The sequence below is a fragment of the Anomaloglossus baeobatrachus genome, chromosome 2 (genome assembly GCF_048569485.1).
Source record: "Anomaloglossus baeobatrachus isolate aAnoBae1 chromosome 2, aAnoBae1.hap1, whole genome shotgun sequence".
Taxonomy (NCBI): domain Eukaryota; kingdom Metazoa; phylum Chordata; class Amphibia; order Anura; family Aromobatidae; genus Anomaloglossus; species Anomaloglossus baeobatrachus.
The window spans coordinates 97,153,806-97,174,479 of NC_134354.1; the positions used below are offsets into that span (position 1 = coordinate 97,153,806).

Here is a 20,674-nt window from a genome sequence, read left to right on the forward strand (position 1 = left end):
ACAGGGCATCTTTTGCTGCGTTTTTGGTGCATTTTTGAGGTCTCACAGATGCACCAAAATGCATGCAATTCCTTCCCCCAGCAAAGTCTATGAGATTTTCATTTTCTTGTCCGCACTGGGCATCTTTTGTAGGCTGCATCTTGACTGTGTTTTTCAAGATGCAGCATGCCAATTCTTTTTGTGTTTTTACCACGTTTATGAGCCCTTCCAGTCAATAGATTTGACTTAAAAAAAACGCATTGGGTAAAACGCGTAAAAAACGCATTACGTTTTTGATGCATTTTAAGATGCACTCAAGATGCAATGACAAAAAAGATGCTGCATGATGTGAACATAGCCTTAGTTTCCCTCCACTCTCTAAAAAGAAACATCAGCATGTTTTTCCCACTATCTGACATGAAATCAGAATAAACCTTTCCCGTTTTAGGTCAATTGGGAACCAAAATTACCATATTTATATTTGCCAAATGCCAGAACAATGAGAGAGAGAGAGAGAATGTTTTAAGGCATTTTTATTACTTTCTGCAAAGTCAAAAGTTTCCCTCCATTTCATTAGTATTTGTTACCATTGCCCTTACACTGTATGACTTGGGTCAAACATGTTGGATATCCTTCTACACGTTTCTCACAATAGTTGGTAGGAGTTTGGGCCCATTCCTCCTGACAGGACTGGTGTAGCTCAGCCATGTTTGTAGGTCACTTTGCTTGCACCGGCCCTTTCAACTTTGCCGATAAATTTTCAATAGGATTGAGATCAGGGCGTTGTGATGGCCACTCCAAAACATTGACTTTGTTATCCTTAAGCCACTTTGTAACCACTTTGGCAATATGCTTTGGGTCATTGTCCACTTGGAAGACCCATTTCTGCCCAAGCTTTAAGTTTCTGGCTGATGTCTTGAGCTGTTGCTTCAGTATTACCACATAGTCTTCTTTCCTCATGATGCCATCTATTTGGTGACGTGCTCCAGTCCCTCCGCAGCAAAACCACCCCACAACATGATGCTGCCATGCTGGACAGTAGTGAAACCACTAGTGGCTGATGGCTGTTATAGATTGTAGTAGTTTCATGTTTGTTTTTCCTCTTTGAAGACCATAAAAAGCAAAACTTGTTTCTATCCTCCACGAATGTAAATTTCTCAGAATCTCCAATGCATAAACATACAAGAGATTATATAAATCCTTTTTGTAGTAGTGAGCCGCTGGAAACTTAAAGCAACCCTCCAACCTGCAATAAAAGAGGGGTGCGCGGCTCCCCTGCCTCCTGGCTTTTTATTTGGGGAGGGATGAAGGGTGCTCTCTTGCTTGACAAGTTGGACCAACGGTATTGTTGTGCCACTGGCCTGATCAGTGTTATCTCACATGTTGCAGGCGGAGGCAGTTTTGCCTCCAGCATTGGAGGATCACAGGGTGACTGAGGCTGCCAGATCCGGTGATCCAGCCAGCTTCAGAGCAGCGATTACAAGCCCAATTGGAAATAGCTTGTAAGCGCTGCACCATGGAGACCGGCCACTTCTGTCGCCCACCCAATGAGTAGTACACAGCAAATACTGAAAAACAACAACCCTCCATTCCTGGGAATGGACAGGATAAACCGCAAGTAAACTGCAATTGTTTTACCAAGCCCAATGCAATCGTTTATGATTGTGTATAACCCTTTAAGGGCCATCTACGTACAGAAGTGTGTTTCTGGCTATGACAGACACTGGCCTCTGCTCTGTGATGGCTCGGCCCGGGCCACGTCTCAGACTCCCAGAGCACTGATCATCAGCCATCAGGACAGCGTTTTATATAATGTGAGGGCTGGCAATCAGGAGAAACCTGCCAGAATTAATACAAAGCTATCTAAAAGGAGCCGGACATTTTAAAAAAATTCCATTTACCTGCATATGTCGGGTTACATAGGTTGAAAAAAGACTTGGGTGCATCAAGTTCAACCATTCTCCACCATTATACATTATTTGTCACTGTATTATCTACAACCTTCAGGAAATCAGCCAGCCCTTTTATAAAAGCTGTTAGTGTCTGCCATCACGGTCTCTTCCATAGTTCGACTATTCTAACAGAGTATTCTGGAAAATTCTCTAGTTCCCCATTAACTTCCCTTATACGCCGTATATGAGTCGAGTTCGTCCAAGAGTCCGATGGCTAGTTACGAGTACCGAGCCCCTGAGCATGGTAGTGCCCTCTCATCACTATTCGTTACAAGTACAGAGCCGCCAAGCAAGGTAGTGCTCACTCATCACTAGTTACGAGTAACAAGCACTTGAGCATTGTAGTGCCCTCTTGTCACTATTCGTTATGAGTACCGAGAACCTGAGCATGGTAGTGCTCGCTCATCATTATTTGTTATGAGTACCGAGCACCCGAGCATGGTAGTGCCCACTGATCACTAGTTACCAGTACCGAGCATGCTAGTGCTCACTCATCACTATTCGTTACAAGTACAGAGCCCCCAAGCAAGGTAGTGCCCACTCATCACTAGTTATGAGCACTTGAGCATGGTAGTGCCCTGTCATCACTAATTACCAGTACCGAGCACCTGAGCATGGTAGTGCCCGCTCATCACTATTCGTTACGAGTACCGAGCCCCTGAGCATGGTAGTGCCCACTCATCACTAGTTATGAGCACTTGAGCATGGTAGTGCCCTGTCATCACTAGTTACCAGTACCGAGTCCCTGAGCATGGTAGTGCCCGCTCATCACTAGTTACCAGTACCGAACCCCTGAGCATGATGGTAGTGCCCTCTCATCACTATTCGTTTCGAGTACCGAACACCAGAGCATGGTAGTGCCCGCTCATCACTATTCGTTACGAGTACCGAACACCCGAGTATGGTATTGCTCACTCATTACTAGTTAGCAGATGTAGAAAAGTAAAAAACAGCGAGCTGGAGTGGTGTAGTGCAGAGGATGCCCCGCTGTTGTCTGAATGGTAGAGGCTGATTGTGACCACGAATACTGCCGTAGTGATGGAGGGTAATTCTAAACTAAAGGTCTGTGAAAAATAGGTTATAAGTTAGTGATTAGCGAGCGTCCTCTCAGCGGGCATAAAACATACGGTATGTTTCTTTAACCTTCCCTAAACCGTGGCCATGTTTGTTCTCTTGGCCTCCATCTGGCCGGCATGCGTCTGTATAGTGAAGGTCACCAGAGTACACTGTATATAAAGTGTGACCTGGGTGAGGAAAACTGCAGCGTCAGGTGATAACCTCCTGAGCATAGTATACACAGCGCTCTCTTATCCCTGGCTTTTATATCCGATCACCGTATAGTTCATGTGGAACAAAGTGGGTGTGATAAGACATACAAGACATGAAACCGTCCAGGAAGGGGGAAAAACAGACGTCAGCGCCCATTTCTTGTGGCTTGTTAAAGAAGTCGTCTGACATTAACGTCAAATTTTTTTTTAAGCTAATCTGTGCTGTATTGTCATCTACAACATTCCTACATTATTTTTTTGTTTCTGACTTTTGTTCCTCTTGAATTATCACTTTATTTACCTGCAGCTCAAGCAAACATGAAATCTTCCTATGCCAAACTTCACAGTCAGAGCTGGCACCGCCCGGCCTCACTGTCTAGCCCTCCCTCTGCACACTCATTGGCTGTTAGTATTCTGCCCAGCACTGATGGTTCCAGCATTGGAAACACAGAGCAGTGATACCTCTCATCTGTGACAGCACAATCACCTCACATCCACAGCACATATAATGTAGTAATGTGCCCATCCTTGTCCCCATAATATAGTAATGAGACCCATCCTTGTGCCCATCCTGCTCATCCTATAGTAATGTCCCTTTTCCTGGTCCTCTTCTTGTAGTAATGTCCCTTTCCTGGTCGTCCTCTTATGGTAATGTCCCCTTTCCTGGTCCTCTTCTTGTAGTAATGTAGTAATGTCCCCTTTCCTGGTCCTCCTCTTATAGTGCAGGGGCTGCCACTGACAGAGCTTTGGATTAGAGGACAGATGCCCTTGCGCTGCGCAGGGACGAGCTCTTTATACAGCTCCAGTGATCTGCTGCTGACCTCTGATTGGCCAGCGGCTGATCATTGCAGTTGCTGTATACAGAGCTCGCATCTGCGCAGCGCCCAGAAATGTGTCTGATATATAGCTCTGTCAGCAGCGGCCCCTGCACAGGCAGCGATCATCAGGCAGAAACACTGAAACATTTCTGCACCAAATCTGCAAGAAGATTGCTCATTGTGCACTACACTTCAATTTCCTCATGGAGTTGGCATCAAGATTTCCTTGCAATTTTGTGACAAAACTGCACTGATAAAAAAAAAAATGCAATAAAAACGCACTGTGTGCACGTAGCCTTATCCTCTGAGTGAGCGAAGATTTCATATCTAAAGATTAATGCAGCTCTCCACAACCATACAGGCCGGGACTCCGGCTACTACAATATGCAGCTTTTTCTGAACTATAGAGGCAAATGTTACCTGCTGTCAGTCTGAAGATCAGATCTGTGTACGTCATCTAGTCAGATGGGACGGAGTCTGTGCGCAGCGCACATGATCTTTCTATTTGCTGTACTGCCTGTCGGCTTTATCTCCTGCTGATTACTAAAACTGATGTGTTATTTTTTTCCTCAGGTGGTTTCCTGAAAACATGACTGTGCATTGGCCTTGACCTTACTCTTCAGTGAGGACTTTGTCTCCCATTATGTCAAGTTCAGGGTATCCTCCTAACCAAGGAGCGTTCAGCGCTGAGCAGAGCCGCTACTCCACCCACCCCGTGCAGTACACCTTCCCCAGCAGCCGTCACCAACAGGTAGGTGGCATTATCCTCTGTGCTGTGTGTGTGTGTGTGTGTGTGTGTGTGTGTGTGTGTGTGTGTGAGATAAGCTTCGTTCTTTTTTTTTCTCCATTTTTTTATTATTATTGATTTGCTTGTTCAATGTGCTATCTTTTTCCTGCTGTGAGCGCTTTTATCTTACATTATGTAAAGCTAATTTTTAAAGCTGAGCAGACCTGTGGAAGTTTAACCCAGACTTTAGATAAAGTGTGGTTTGGGATCCGGACGTGACCTGACCCGCAATTGAAGTCACTAATTGGGCACCTCAGGCCTCTGCCCCCTTGCAGTCAGCCATAAGCAGATCCATCCGTGGGAGGGAGGGGGGTTTTCCTTTTTTTTGGGTGTACACTACATTCGATAGCATTGTTGTTACCCCAAGTCCGAGCCATTCAGACACTGCAAGCGGCTCACACTGGATTGAGCATACCCAAGCACACTGATGCCCGCTCGAGTGATCAGCATATGTAATGCACTGTGTTCAGTACAAACACTGAACCCCGAGTTTATTCTTCTCTACTCCTTTTCAGTGAGTTCAGCCACCAGAGCCTTTCCAGTTTGCCAGTAGTTAGATGCTAGGAGAGGAGTTAACTCCTGAGATCCCGGTCAGCTCTCTTCATCCCATTCATTTCTATACAGCAGTTAGCTGGCTACGTCCCTCTCAGCTCAGTCCTGTATAATCACAATCGCCATGGTGTGAATTCTAATGTATTTTGAAAAAATGATTTACAATATCACTTGCATCCCTCCTCCTTTCTGCCCTCTTTTAGTCCCATATACAGTTTAGACATGTATAAGATTATACTTGTGGAATAGGAATTTAACATGTTTTACCCCGTCAGTGAAGTTTTACAGAGGACTGTCATGTTTTCTTTATATTTGCTTATTAAAGGGAACCTGTCACCAGTTTTTTGCTTTATAAGCTGCGGCCACCACCAGTGGGCTCTTATATGAAGCATTCTAACGTGTATATAAGAGCCCAGGCTGCTGTGTACAACATAAAAAACACTTTATAATACTCACCTAATGGTCGTGCTGCGGTGGATGTGACTGAAACGGGCGTCTTCGTCCTCCGGTGCCGGCGCCTCCTCTTTCGGCCAACTTCGTCCTCCTGAAGCCGCGGTGCATGACGCTTCCTGCGTCATACACACTCGCCGGTCCTGCGCAGGCGCACTACAATACTTTGATCTGCCCTGCTCAGGACCTGAATGCCAGCTAGTGTGTATGACGTCGGACGCGTCATGCACCACGGCTTCAGAAGGACGAAAGAGGCGGCACCGGCACCGGAGGACGAAGACGCCCATTTGACCCACATCCACCGCAGCGACCGGTTTAGGTGAGTATTATAAAACGTTTTTTATATTCTACACGGCGGTCTGGGCTCTTATATACCGCATGTTAGAATGCTGTATACAAGAGCCCAATGGTGGTGGCTGTAGCTTATAAAGCAAAAAACTGGTGACAGGTTCCCTTTAAATCTCACTTTTTGAGTGTTCATTGCTGTAAAAGAAATTAAAACCCAACTCAGTTTGGAAAACCTCTTTTCTGTAATCTAATAATCCTGAGATAACCTGCGTTCTCCATGTAAATCCTCCCACTGTGGTCACGGCACTTTTGGTAGATGCCTCTAAGGCTTTGTTCACACATTCTTGGATTTTTGGCAAGAAGTTAGCCTGTTTTCTTACATTCAGGTCCTCTTCTAGATATTTTTCTTTGCTGATTTTTGCACCCTTTGTTTTTTGTTGGTTTTTTTTTTCCCCTCATTATTCAAAGAATGTAGAATTCTGAAGTGCAAAGTTTTATTTTTCTTTAAGTCTTTTTATTTTTTTAATCCGTACTTCAGAGTTTCCCAGTGTCCAGGATAGGAAAAAGCAATGCCTATTTTTTATTTTTTCCCCCATTTTTTATTTTTTTCCCCCAATATAAACATTGTGGCACCTACTGGGAAAGGGTTTTTTCTTGGTGCTGCTGAGTTGCTCGATACCAGGATTCTTGGGACATCAGCTCAGTTTGGGTAAAACTACTGGTATTTGGGAATCTTCCCACGTTTGCTGCACATATGGATCTGTGGTCTTTCTATACATCGGCCAATTTCTTGGAAGTATGTTCACCGCTGTGCGGCAGGCGCCAATGTGATGCCTGGCGATGTGAGGACAAAACAATATATCACATAAACATTACATCACGAGCGTATGCCGGCCGCCGCGCTAAACACACTTCAAAGAGTAGTTTTAGGTCATTAGGAGAATATTGTTCGGCTCCTCGGCGTATTCACATCTGCAGTTATCTTCCGTCGCAGGAATTGTTTACATGGGCCCATAAACCTCCGTGTAGACAACATAGGATTATTTGTACTGATTCATCACACAGAATGGAAATAGAGCCTCAGCAGATGTTCACTGACAAATGAAGGCAGATGGAACGGAGATGTCTGGGATCTCTAGGTCCCATTTGTGCCCACAGTGAGCGCGATCCACGGCATAAGTCAGTCCGCTGTTCTTACATGGATAAAAATTAAACAAGGGAGCGCATGTGAAGGTTCTGGGAGATAGCGGTGGGGAGAAGAAAAGGAATCTGCTCACCTGATGTGGTTGTGCAGATTCCACACATTAAAAACATTGTTTTTAAATAATGTTTTTATGGCAAAGAGTCTTTTTGAAAAATCCTTTTTAAATATCTTTTATTAGCTTTTATATTATTGTTGAAGGGCTGGTTGTGATACATTAAGGGTTAACATTTCAATTAATTTGGTGCTGACCAATGGAATCGCACCTGTCCCTTTAAATAGTATTCTCCACATTCCGTTTTATATCCACCTGATGAAGATATTGTGTATATCAAAACGCGTTGTGGCTGATAGAAAACAATAAATTCTAAAAAAAATTAATCCAATACTGTGACCTCCTTAGCGCTCTATCAGACCGTGCTTCTATACTTTACCGCTATTCTTACATGGCTGATTGTGAATTGAGGATGAACGATCAGTGATATGATTATCATTGGCATCCTGTCCACTGTTTACATGGGAAGATATGCCGCCGACAACAATCACTTTTTGGGCTGCAAAAGAGCAGTGCTGATTCTCCTCTTTATCGCTATGTTTGCGCCTGCCAATAATTGGGAATAATCATTGTAAGGCTATGTGCGCACGTTGCGTAAATACATGCAGTTACGCTGCGCTTTGTAGCGCAGCATAACTGCATGCGTCCTGCGTCCCCTGCACAGTCTATGGAGATTGTGCAGGAGCCGTGCGCACGTGGCGTCTTAGAGCGCAGCGTTTCGGCTGCTGCCCGAAGCGCGCGTTCTAAGAAGTGACATGTCACTTCTTCCGTGTGCTTTGCCGGCAGCTCCTGCTCTGTCTATGGCAGGAACTGCAGGCAGAGCGCATGGAATCGGCTTTTTTTTTTCTCTACGGACATTTTCTGCAGCGATTTGAAGCGCACGTGTGCTCTTCAGATCGCTGCAGAAATTTCTGCAGGGCTAGTGCGCAACTTGCGCACATAGCCTTAAAGGGAAGCTGTCACCAGGATTTTCCCTTACGAGCTGCGGCCACCACTAGTGAGCTCTTATATACAGCATTCTAAAATACTTATATATAAGAGCTCAGGTCACTCTGTATAACGTAAAAAACACCTTTATTATACTTGGGGCGGTCAGGTCCGATGGGCATCACTGGTCTCTGGTCCGGTGCCTTCTCTCTTCCTTCCATCGCCATCCTTCTTCATAGCTCCGTGAGGATGACGTGTCCTACATCATCCACACACGAGGCCTTCATTGTGCTCCTGCACATGTACACTTCTCTCTGCCCTGCTCAGGGAAAAGTACTGTAATGTGCAGGCACGAGAAAAGGTCAAAGACCGCCCACGCATGCGCACAACAATACATTGCCTGCCCTCAGCAGACAGATCAAAGTGCACATGCGCAGGAGCGTAATGGAGGCCTCTGTTTGGATGACGTAGGACGCATCATCCACATGGAAAAGTCTAAGTGGACGGTGACTGCACAGGATACAGGAGGCGCTGGACCGAGTCTAGTGATGCCCATTGGACCTGGCTGCCTAGCAGGGCAGTATTAAAAAAAAGCTGTTTTTCTTGCTATACAGAGCGACCGGTGCTCTTATATACAGTGTTCAGGAATGCTGTATATAAGGGCTCACTGATGGTGGCTGCAACTCATAAGGGAAAAACCTGGTGAAAAGTTCCCTTTTAACCCCTTAACTACCGCGGGCCGTAATATTACGTCCCTGCGGAGATGGTGTCAATCCTCACCTGCGATCAGCGCACATGCCAGCTCATTTCTACAGCTGACATGTGTTCCTTGATCGCTATCCACCCGTGCCTGTTAAGCTCTTAAATGGCTCTGTCAAAATGTGACAGCGCCATTTTAATGGTGATAGCGGTAATCGCATACTCACCACCTCCACCGGAAGTCACAAGACATGATCATGTGGATCCGATGGTTGACATGGTAGCACAGGCTCATATGATGACTCCTGTAGCTCACATGACTCGGGTCCTGTAACAAGCAGCCGAGAAGTGCAGGATACAAGAGGTCAGCATTTCTCCTGATCTGAGCGGTGCCGCTCTGATCGAGAGAAAACAATGAGAGATCAGACTGCTGATCCTTATAGCCCCTTAGGGGTAATAGTAAAATGATAAAAAAACAAAGATTTAAAAAACCTTAACGTTCAAATCACCCCCCATTCGCCCCATTTGAAAATTAAAGGGTTAAAAAAATACACAGATTTGCTATTTCCACGTTCAGAAATGCCCGATCTATCAAAATATAAAATCAATTTTAATCTGATCTGTAAACGGTGTAGTGGCCAAAAAAATTCCAAACACCAAAATGATGTGTTTTGGTCACCGCAAATTCTGCGCTAAATGCAATAACATGCGATTAAAACGTAGCATCTGCGCAAAAAAAGTACTGTTAAAAGCGTCGAAACGCAAAAAATAAGCAGTCACTGAGCTCCAGATTGTGAAAAATGAAAATGCTATGGATCATGGAAAATGGCGCATGTTTTTTGGGACAAACATTTGATTTTTTTTTATCCCTTAGATGTAAACCTATGCATGTTTGGTGTCTACGAACTCGCACCGACATGAGGCATCACACTCACATATCAGTTTTACCATGTAGTTAACACAGTGAAAAAAATATCTCAAAAACAATCATGCAATTGCACTTTTTTTGCAATTTTTGACAGAAAAATAAAAAAGTTACAGCTCTTGGAAGAAGGGAAGCGAAAAAAAAAATGGAAAACGTAAATTCGGCCGGGGTGAAGGGGTTAAAGATATTCAGCCGCTCGTTGTTTTGTGTTAGGCTAAGTTCACTTACCATTCCTTTTGCAGTTTTTTGTTTTTTTTTTAACAAAAGCAATGAGATTGCAGAAATTTAATGCACTTTTCTTTATCGTTCCTTTGGGAGACCCAGACCATGGGTGTTTAGCTTCTGCCTCTGGAGGACACACAAAGTACTACACTTAAAAGTATAGCTCCTCCCTCTGAGCTTATATACACCCCCTGGTAGCCAGTCCTAGCCAGTTTATTGCTTTGTGTCAGGAGGCATACATCCACACATGCATTCTCATCTGATTTGTTTGACTTTTGGAAAGAGTTTGAAGAAAAGCGGGTCCATGTCTGGACTCCTGGCATGTCCCTTCTCACCCCACTGTGTCGGCGGTGTTGTTAAGGTTGATTTACAAGGCTGCAGCCTTACATGCCGCGCTCTTTCACCATCCCTTCTGGGCTCTGGCTTGAAGTGGGAGCCAGCACGGTCTCCATGCCTGGCAGGAGTCCGGTCTCCATACACAGCCCCTTGAGGATTCTGTTGGACCGGAGCACTCATCCCCAGGGACATGGCCCTGCGTCTCAGCAGCTAAGTACCTGAGACGTTTATGTTGGGGGTCCCGGTTCTTTATTGTAAGGGGAGAGTATGCTGTATGTGATTGTTTTAACTTTTCCGGCGGGTTCTCTAGCTTTTGCCTGAGAACCGCGCAGATGGTACCTGCTTGTCGGCCTCGCCGCTTAAATTTAGGCCCCGGCTTCGCCGGAGGCCTAGTTTCATTTTCCTGCCCTCGCATGTCACTCATGCAGAGAGACAGGTTCGGCTCCTCCAGGCGGCCGTTCTACACAGGGGAGGGACACTCCCCACTGCTGGGGCGTCCCTCCTTCCCTGCAGGTCTCTATAGCCCTCCAGTTCCCGCTCTTTTATAGGAACGCCCTCTTCTCAGGCAGAGTTCACTTTGCTCTGGGACATCCTGCATTCTGCATCTCTGCTGAGGTGCTGCGACTGGGGGACCGGGCTTCGGGATCTGGAGGGCACACAACACCGCGCTCAGCGGTCTGGTAAGCCACAGCCGGTCTCCGGTTCTGGACCTCTGTATATTCTCCCTGGGGTTCATTCTCTGCAAAGCCCCCACTCCAGCAGCATGTCTCACACAAGGAGCAAGGCTCCAAAGCTTGATTCTGTATGCACTGCATGTAAGCTCCTGCTGCCTGAGCCGAGCACCTATCTACATTGTGATGTCTGCTCTAACTTGGCGGTGCCACAGCCTGGAGTGTCACCCCCAGTGGTCTCTCAGGCTGCTGCTGCACCTGTGACTGAACCCCCGGCCTGGGTAGAGTCCTTTTCTAGGTCCATATCCCAGTCATTTGCTGAGTCCATGGGACTTTGTTGAATATGCATCAGCCTCCCTCACAGGGTGCCTCTAATACTCTTGACAGAGGACTCCTATCCTCTGACCTCCGTCCATCGGAGCTCACGGAGGATTCATCATCTGATCCCAGACCCCGTCCTTCTAAGAGAAGGCGCAGGGTTTCCTCCCCCTCCCCATCCCATGGCTCTGTCTCAAGAGCTGACTCTCAAGATGAGGAGGATGCCCTCACTTGGGGCTCGGAGGCTATGTATCCCATCGATTTCTCTGAGGGTGACTCAGATCTTAGTGATTTGATTGCTTCTATTAATTCTGTGCTGGATCTCAATCCGCCAGTGTCAGAGGAGCAACTCTCTTTGGCAGAAAAACATCAGTTTACCTCGCCTAAGAGAGTGAAGAGTGTGTTCTTTAACCACTCCAGTTTTCAGACCGCTGTGACCAAACCCAGGGCCTGCCCTGACAAACGCTTTCCAAAACGTGGTTCTGATGACCGGTTTCCATTTCCACCTGAGGTGGTCAAGGAGTGGTCTCACTCCCCAAAGGTAGACCCTCCGGTGTCTAGGATATCAGGCCGGACCGTTGTGTCGGTGGCTGACGGCACCTCACTTAAGGATTCCACTGACCGTCAGATTGACCTTCTGGCCAAATCTGTGTATGAAGCTGCGGGGGGCGCGTTTTCCCCGACTTTTGCAGCAGTGTGGGCTCTCAAAGCCATCTCTGCTTCTCTAGAGGAGATGCATTCCCTCACCAAGGAATCTATGCCTGAGATGGTTCCCTTAACTGCTCAGGCTTCAGCCTTTTCATCTTATGCCATGTCTGCCATGCTAGAGACTGCTCACCGCACTGCGGTGGCTTCAGCTAATTCTCTTGTTATCCGCAGGATTTTGTGGCTTCGAGAGTGGAAGGCAGATGCTTCTTCCAAGAAGTTTCTTGCTGGGCTCCCTTTTGCTGGTTCACGGCTGTTTGGTGTACAGCTAGATGAAATCATTAAAGAAGCTACTGGCGGGAAGAGTACTTCCATGCCACAAACCAAGACCAGGAAACCCGCCCAGGGTAGGAATCAATCGAGGTTTCGTTCCTTTCGTTCCTCCAACTGGTCATCCTCTAAGCCTTCCGCCTCGTCCGCTAACTCAGCCAAGGATCAGAAATCCAACTGGCGCCCAAAAGCGCGTCCGCAGAAGACCGCAGGAGGTTCTGCCACTAAGGCAGCTTCCTCATGACTCTCGGCCCGCTCCAGCCACGTCCTTAGTCGGTGGCAGGCTCTCCCACTTTGGCGACGCTTGGTTAAAGCAAGTCTCCGGACAGTGGGTGAGAGACATCATATCTCACGGCTACAGGATAGAATTCTCTTCCAGCCCTCCAAACAGATTTTTTCTCTCAACTCCTCCCTGCTCCAAGGCCGCCGCCTTCTCGCAGGCCGTGGCGTCCTTGCAGGCAAACGGAGTGATTGTCCCAGTTCCCGCTCAGGAACGGTTCAGAGGTTTTTACTCAAATCTCTTCCTAGTTCCAAAAAAGGACGGTACCTTCCGGCCCATCCTGGATCTCAAGCTTCTCAACAAGCATGTCCGGGTGCGGCATTTTCGCATGGAGTCTCTGCGATCAGTCATTGCCTCTATGACCCAAGGGGAGTTCCTGGCGTCCATCGACATCAGAAAATGCCTATCTGCATGTGCCAATCGCAGTGTCACATCAGCGTTGGTTACGTTTTGCGACAGGAGAGGATCATTTCCAATTCGTGGCTCTCCCCTTCGGGTTAGCCACGGCCCCTCGGGTATTCACCAAGGTCATGGCGGCAGTGATTGCGGTCCTGCACCTCCAGGGGTTAGTAGTGCTTCCTTATCTGGACGACCTTCTGGTCAAGGCTCCATCCAGCGCAGACTGTCAGCGGAGTGTTTCGCTCACTCTCGCCACCCTAGCCCAATTCGGGTGGATTGTCAATCTTCCCAAATCCACTCTGACTCCGACCCAGAGTCTCGCGTACCTAGGGATGCAGTTCGAGACTTTGCCGGCACTTGTGAAGTTGCCCTTAATCAAACAGCAGTCTCTCCGGCTAGCGGTGCGCTCTCTCCTGAGGCCCCGCCGTTATTCCCTCAGGCGCCTGATGCAGGTGCTGGGTCAAATGGTGGCCTCCATGGAGACGGTTCCCTTTGCCCAGTTCCATCTGCGTCCTCTACAGCTGGACATTCTCCGCTGTTGGGACAAGCGGCCTTCCTCCTTACAGAGGTTAGTGACTCTGTCGCCACGGACCAGGAGCTCTCTTCAGTGGTGGCTTCGACCCCTCTCCCTGTCCCAAGGGCGCTCCTTCTTGACTCCGTCCTGGGTGATTCTCACCACGGATGCCAGCCTATCCGGCTGGGGAGCGGTACATCTCCACCACAGAGCACAGGGCACTTGGACTCCGTCTGAGTCAGCCCTTTCAATCAATGTGCTGGAAACCAGAGCTGTGCTTCTAGCTCTCCTAGCCTTTCACCACCTGTTGGCGGGCAGGCACATTCGAGTCCAGTCATACAACGCGACAGCGATTGCCTACATCAATCACCAAGGCGGGACACGCAGCCGCCTGGCAATGTTGGAGGTCCAACGCATTCTTCAATGGGCGGAGGACTCCAAGTCCACCATATCCGCAGTCCACATCCCTGGCGTAGAAAACTGGGAGGCAGATTATCTCAGCCGTCAATCCGTGGACGGTGGCGAGTGGTCCCTGCACCCGGCAGTGTTTCAGTCAATCTGCCGCAAGTGGGGCACTCCGGACGTGGACCTAATGGCATCCCGTCACAACAACAAGGTTCCGGTTTACGTGGCTCGCTCCCACGATCCTCAGGCCTTCGCCGCGGACGCTCTGGCTGAAGACTGGTCCCAGTTTCGTCTGTCCTACGTGTTTCCCCGTCTAGCTCTCTTGCCCAGAGTCCTGCGCAAGATCAGAATGGAGGGCCATCGAGTCATCCTCATTGCACCGGACTGGCCCAGGCGAGCTTGGTATCCGGACCTGCTCCAACTGTCCGTGGAGATGCCGTGGCATCTTCCGGACCGTCCAGACCTGCTCTCGCAAGGTCCGTTTTTCCGCCCGAATTCTGCGGCACTCAAATTGACGGTGTGGCTCTTGAGTCCTGGAATTTGACGGCTTCTGGTATTCCTCCTGAAGTCATCTCCACTATGACTCGGGCTCGTAAGTCTTCCTCCGTCAAGATCTATCACAGGACTTGGAAAATTTTCCTGTCCTGGTGTCGCTCTTCCGGCCATTCTCCTTGGCCATTCTCGTTGCCGACCCTTCTGTCTTTTTTACAGTCCGGTCTGTAGCTAGGACTGTCCCTCAACTCTCTCAAGGGACAAGTCTCAGCGCTATCAGTGCTGTTCCAGTGGCGTCTCGCCCGACTGGCTCAGGTCCGCACCTTCATGCAAGGTGCGTCTCACATCATTCCACCTTATCGGCAGCCCTTGGATCCCTGGGACCTTAACTTGGTCCTCACGGTATTGCAGAAACCCCCTTTCGAGCCCCTTAGGGAGGTTTCTTTGTATCGTCTTTCTCAAAAGGTGGCCTTTCTAGTTGCCATAACTTCTCTCAGGAGAGTCTCTGATTTGGCTGCGCTCTCCTCGGAGTCACCTTTTTTGGTTTTTCACCAAGACAAGGTAGTTCTCCGTCCGACCCCGAACTTTCTTCCTAAGGTGGTCTCTCCCTTCCACCTTAACCAGGATATTTCCTTGCCTTCCTTCTGTCCGGCCCCTGTTCATCACTTTGAGAAAGCGCTGCATACTCTAGATCTGGTGCGTGCTCTCCGGATTTATGTGTCTCGCACCGCTGCGCTTAGGCGGTGCACCTCTCTTTTTGTGCTAACCACAGGGCGGCGCAAGGGTCTCTCTGCTTCTAAGCCGACCTTGGCCCGTTGGATTAGATCGACCATTTCGGACGCCTACCAGAGTACTCAGGTGCCTCCCCCGCCGGGGATCAAAGCACACTCGACCAGAGCTGTCGGTGCCTCTTGGGCTTTTAGGCACCAGGCTACGGCTCAACAAGTCTGTCAGGCTGCCACTTGGACTAGCCTGCACACCTTTTCGAAGCACTACCAAGTGCATGCTCATGCTTCGGCAGATGCGAGCTTGGGCAGACACATCCTTCATTTGTGAAGTTAGGCTCCGCCTACTTCTTAGTTTTTTCTGTTTATTCCCACCCAGGGACAGCTTTGGAACGTCCCATGGTCTGGGTCTCCCAAAGGAACGATAAAGAAAAAGAGAATTTTGTTACTTACTGTAAATTCTTTTTCTTATAGTTCCGTATTGGGAGACCCAGCTCCCTCCCTGTTGCCTGTTGGCAATTTTCTTGTTCCGTGTGTTATCACCGGCTGTTGTCGTGGACAGAGTCTCCGGTTGTTCCGGTTCTTACTCGGTTCTACTTGTGGGTGGCTATTCTCCTTCAGCTTTTGCACTAAACTGGCTAGGACTGGCTACCAGGGGGTGTATAAGCTCAGAGGGAGGAGCTACACTTTTAAGTGTAGTACTTTGTGTGTCCTCCGGAGGCAGAAGCTAAACACCCATGGTCTGGGTCTCCCAATACGGAACTATAAGAAAAAGAATTTACGGTAAGTAACAAAATTCTCTTTTTTTGGATTTGTTTCTTGATAGAATTTGACCCTTTTTTTTTTTTTTTTTTTTAAATCTGCAGCTTAATGAATTTTAATTTTTTTGCAGCTCTTTTTTTCACCCATAGAGGGCACAGAAACCTGTAAAAACGACAGTTTTTTTGCTACATTTTCGCATACAATACAATTGAATACAAGTAAATTTATTAAGCATACTTTAAAGAATGCTCACATCTAATCCTAACTCCCCCCCCCCCCCCCCCCCCCCTTCCCCGAAGAAAGCACAACAAAATAATCACGGAAAATGCTGAAAAAACGTCGTTTCAAGCGCAGCATTTTTATTGCGAAGAGAACAGGTTTTGACGCCCAAAATAAAATGCTGCATGTGAACATAGTGTCTTAAGGGACCTTTAACCCCTTCACGACCTTGGACGGATCTATTCGTCATGGAGCGTGTCAGGTTAAGCCCCGCCCCCTGGCAGCGGTCGGCACACACATATCAAAGCTTTTTCAACAGCTGACGTGTGCCTGCATATTGCGAATGGAATCTCTTCCATTCGCAACATTTAACCCCTTAAATCTCGCTGCCAAAGTCTGGCAGCGAGATCTATATGCGCGCGGCCATGATTTTTACTTGCCGCCGCCCCCACCGGAAGTCACGTGAGTGATCACGTGACTTTCGGTGGTTACCATCGTAGCACAGGGTCATGTGACGTCGCCTGCAGCTATGATGTTTCACTTTCGTTTTCCCTCGGCTCGTAGCAGAGGGAAACAGGAAGTGACCGTATCTGCTGTTTACGGCTGTATAGTTGTGATCAGCAGATAGATCAGAGCGATCGGATTGCTGATCGCTATAGACCCCTAGCGGGACTAGTAAAATAAAAAAAAAAGTTTTAAAAAATAAAAAAAAACCTAAAAGTTCAAATCACCCCCCTTTCACACCATTGAAAATTAAAGGGTTAAAAAATAAATAAACACATATTTGGTATCGCCGTGTTCAGAAATGCCCGATCTATCAAAATATAAAATCAATTAATCTGATTGGTAAACGGCGTAGTGGCAAAAAAATTCCAAACTCCAAAATTACGTTTTTTTGTCGCCGCATGTTTTACGCAAAATGCAATAACAGGCGATCAAAACGTAGCATCTGCGCAAAAATGGTACCATTAAAAATGTTAGCTTGAGATGCAAAAAATAAGCCGTCACTGAGCCATAGATCCTGAAAAATGAGAACGCTACGTGTTTCGGAAAATGGCGCAAAACGTGCGCCACTTTTATTGGATAAACTTGTGAATTTTTTTTAACCCCTTAGATACAAGTAAACCTATACATGTTTGGTGTCTACAAACTCGCACCGACCTCAGGCATCACATAGATACATCAGTTTGATCATATAGTGAACACGGTGAATAAAATATCCCAAAAACTATTGTGCGATCTCACTTTTTTCACACTTGGAATTTTTTTGCTGTTTTCCAGTACACTATATGGTAAAACCTATGGCTTCATTTAAAAGTACAACTCGTCCCGCAAAAAACAAGCCCTCATATGGCAAGATTGACAGAAAAATAAAAAAGTTACGGCTCTCGGAAGAAAAGGAGCAAAAACGGAAAGTGCCTGGGGGCTGCAGGATTAAGGCCCTCATACATAGTAGATGGCTGTTGACCGCAATCTCTCCCAACTTGTGTTTAATCCATATACCACAATCAATATTAAAAACAAATAAAAATCTTTAAATTTTTACACAAACCACTGGAGAGTTTGTAGACTCAAAATTCCTGTTTTTACAGGAAATAACACATTCACACAGCCACAATGGCCAGACCCCGACCTTTGTTTTTGAATTGAATCATCCAATGGGCATGTGCGAGGACACATATGTCTGTGTGTATATGTATATGTATATATATATATATATATATATATATATATATATATGTATGTATGTATGTATGTATGTATGTATGTATGTATGTATGTATGTATGTATGTATGTATGTGTGTGTGTATGTATATGTGTAATATATATATAAAAAAAGTGTGACAATCGCAAGATTAATCAGATATACACACAAATATTGCAAGTATACTTTTTCATTTAAAAAAGTTTTATTTGCACGTTTTGTTATACACCTTTTCTTCCTTTCTGTGTATTGGAACAACACAAAAAAAGGAGTAAAAAAAAACAAACTTTGTTCTAAACATGTGATTCTCGTTCATATGTACCTGTGGCAAATAACAGGTGTGGGCAATATGAAAATCACAGCTGAAATCAGATAAAAAGGGGAGAAGTTGTCTTTCGTGTATGATTGTATATGTATCTGTGTGTGTGCATGTATGTATGTATGTGTGTATATATGTATATATATATATATATATATGTATATATATATATATATATATATATATATAAATAATATAGCATTATAGCGTGTGTGTATATATAGGTGTGTGTATACGTTATATATACTATGTGTGTATATGTATGTGTGTATATATATATATATATATATATATATATATATATATATATATATATATATATATATATATATATATATATATATATATACACACACACACACATGTATACAATGAAGCTCGAAAGTCAACTTCTCACCTTTTTATCTGGCTTCAGGTGTGATTTTCATATTGCCTGCACCTTTTATTTACCACAGGTGAGTTTGAACATACAGTGTGTGTATATATATGTGTGTGTGTGTGTTTGTATATATATATATATATATATATATATATATATATATAATGTATGTATGTGTAATATATATATATATATATATATATATATATATATATATATATATATATTTATAAATAACTCTATGATATGGCTAGGCACTGTACAGCCATGCGGTGATGTACATTGGCAATAGTTTAATGCAGGTCATGCTGAAATGAGTGCACACATGAGTCCAGTAATAAAGTAAGGGCTGCGGTAGATTGAGGGGCAGACTGTGATTAGATAACGGATGTGCAGCAGGGCGGGGGGTGTATCTTAGCCCCCTGCACTCTGCCCTCCAGCGCTCTGCCCGTCCTGCCATTAGTGTGCTCGCAGGACGAGTTATGTAACTGGGATTTATTTAAAGAACGCATTATTGTCATGGGACAGAGCAGCTGCTGCGGTGCCCGTCTCAGCAACTGCAGACAGGGGCACAGCTAGGACGCAGAGCAGGAATTATTTTTGATGGATTTGTTACGAAATTTGTTTTAATGGAGGGAAATCCCTCTAATCTAGTACAAAAATAGCCTGGGTTATTAGATGTTCATGGATAAGTAGCAGGATCGAGAAGAAAGCCGAAAATAAATTGCCAATGCAAGAAAAATCTTTGTTTTATAGATTTATTTTTTTTAACCCCTTTCAGACAAGTCGATTTTCCAGTTTTTTGGGGGTTTTTTACGTTTTTTTTTTTTTTTTTGCAAGAGGCATACATTTTATTTCCCATTGACCTATGCGATCTAGTTTTTTCGGCACCTGATGTACTTTTCCGTGACACCTTCCATTTTATCATCTAATGTACTGTAAAGCGGGGAAAAAAAATTTCAAGTGTGGCGAATTAGCGGAAAAAAAGCACATTTCTGCTATTGTTTTTTTTTTGTTTTTTTTTTTTATTTATAACGTTTATTATATGTTTATAATGACATAATATTTCTCGGGGTCAGTAATATTGGCTTTTTTCACCATTCGGGTACTTTCACACTTGCGTTCAGCGGAGTCCGTCACTATGGAGAATAGCGCAGTCCGTTAACGCACTGCGCTATTCTCCATAGACTTGTATGGACAACGCACTGTAACGCAAGTGTCAGCGTTGCATCCGCTGGACGACGCAGCGTCGTTATTTTGACGCTGGGCCGGGCGGAAGGAACGCTGCATGTAACGTTTTTTTGAGCAGCGCAATCCGAGGGATTTCACTGCGCATGCTCCTTTTTTTTTTTTTTTAATAAATCACAAACTTTATCTTGTCTCTCGGTGGCCAAGCGTTCAGCTAGCGCCCGCCCGCCGGCATATGAGAGCGCTCAGCTGATCGTTCACACTAGTCTGTTGCCGGTAAAACTGTAAAGAAGGGAAAAAAAAAAAGCTTTCCGTTGTTGTGTACGATCCGTAGCATCCGTTGTGCCACTATATGCAACGCATCCGTCACACAACGCAATGCTACGGAAGCCGTCCAACGCAAGTGTGAAAGTAGCCTTAGATAGACCCAGAACGGTCTCAATTGTCGGGTGATTGGGCTATGTGATTTTTTTTTTTTTTTTTTTTGTTTGTGACTTTAGCTGATGTTTTTATTGATGCCATGTTTGGCAGTGGCTGAAATACTGCAATTCTGTTTTTTTTATTTATATTTTGATAGATCAGATATCTACAGATGTGAAGATACTACATACGTGTATTTTTTATTTTTTTTCTTAAATTTTAATGAAGGAAAAAGTGGGTGATTCATTTTTATTTTCTCACCGTATTTCCTAGTTGCCTTCATCATCACAGGAGTATTGTCATGACAGGTACAGGATTTCCTCCTCAGATTCCCGGCTGTCATGGCAATTCAATGTCGTCCCGCGATTGTGTCTCGTGAAACACTTATGAAAAGTTAGTATAGCGCCCCCCCCAGCGTTGTAAATGCAGCTGTCCTAGATTGA

The 20,674-nt window shown here is 45.6% G+C and overlaps 1 protein-coding gene across 10 annotated transcripts in view; it reads left to right on the forward strand.

Moving 5' to 3' along the window:
- NCOR1 (nuclear receptor corepressor 1) overlaps positions 1-20,674 on the forward strand; it is a 320,571-nt gene that overhangs the window by 44,724 nt on the left and 255,173 nt on the right. For all 10 annotated transcript variants that reach the window (XM_075335195.1, XM_075335194.1, XM_075335193.1 and 7 more), the window contains exon 2: positions 4,591-4,768. In XM_075335195.1, coding sequence (XP_075191310.1) covers positions 4,661-4,768 — 108 coding nt within the window. In that variant the 5' untranslated portion in view covers positions 4,591-4,660. The remainder of the gene's footprint in view (positions 1-4,590; positions 4,769-20,674) is intronic.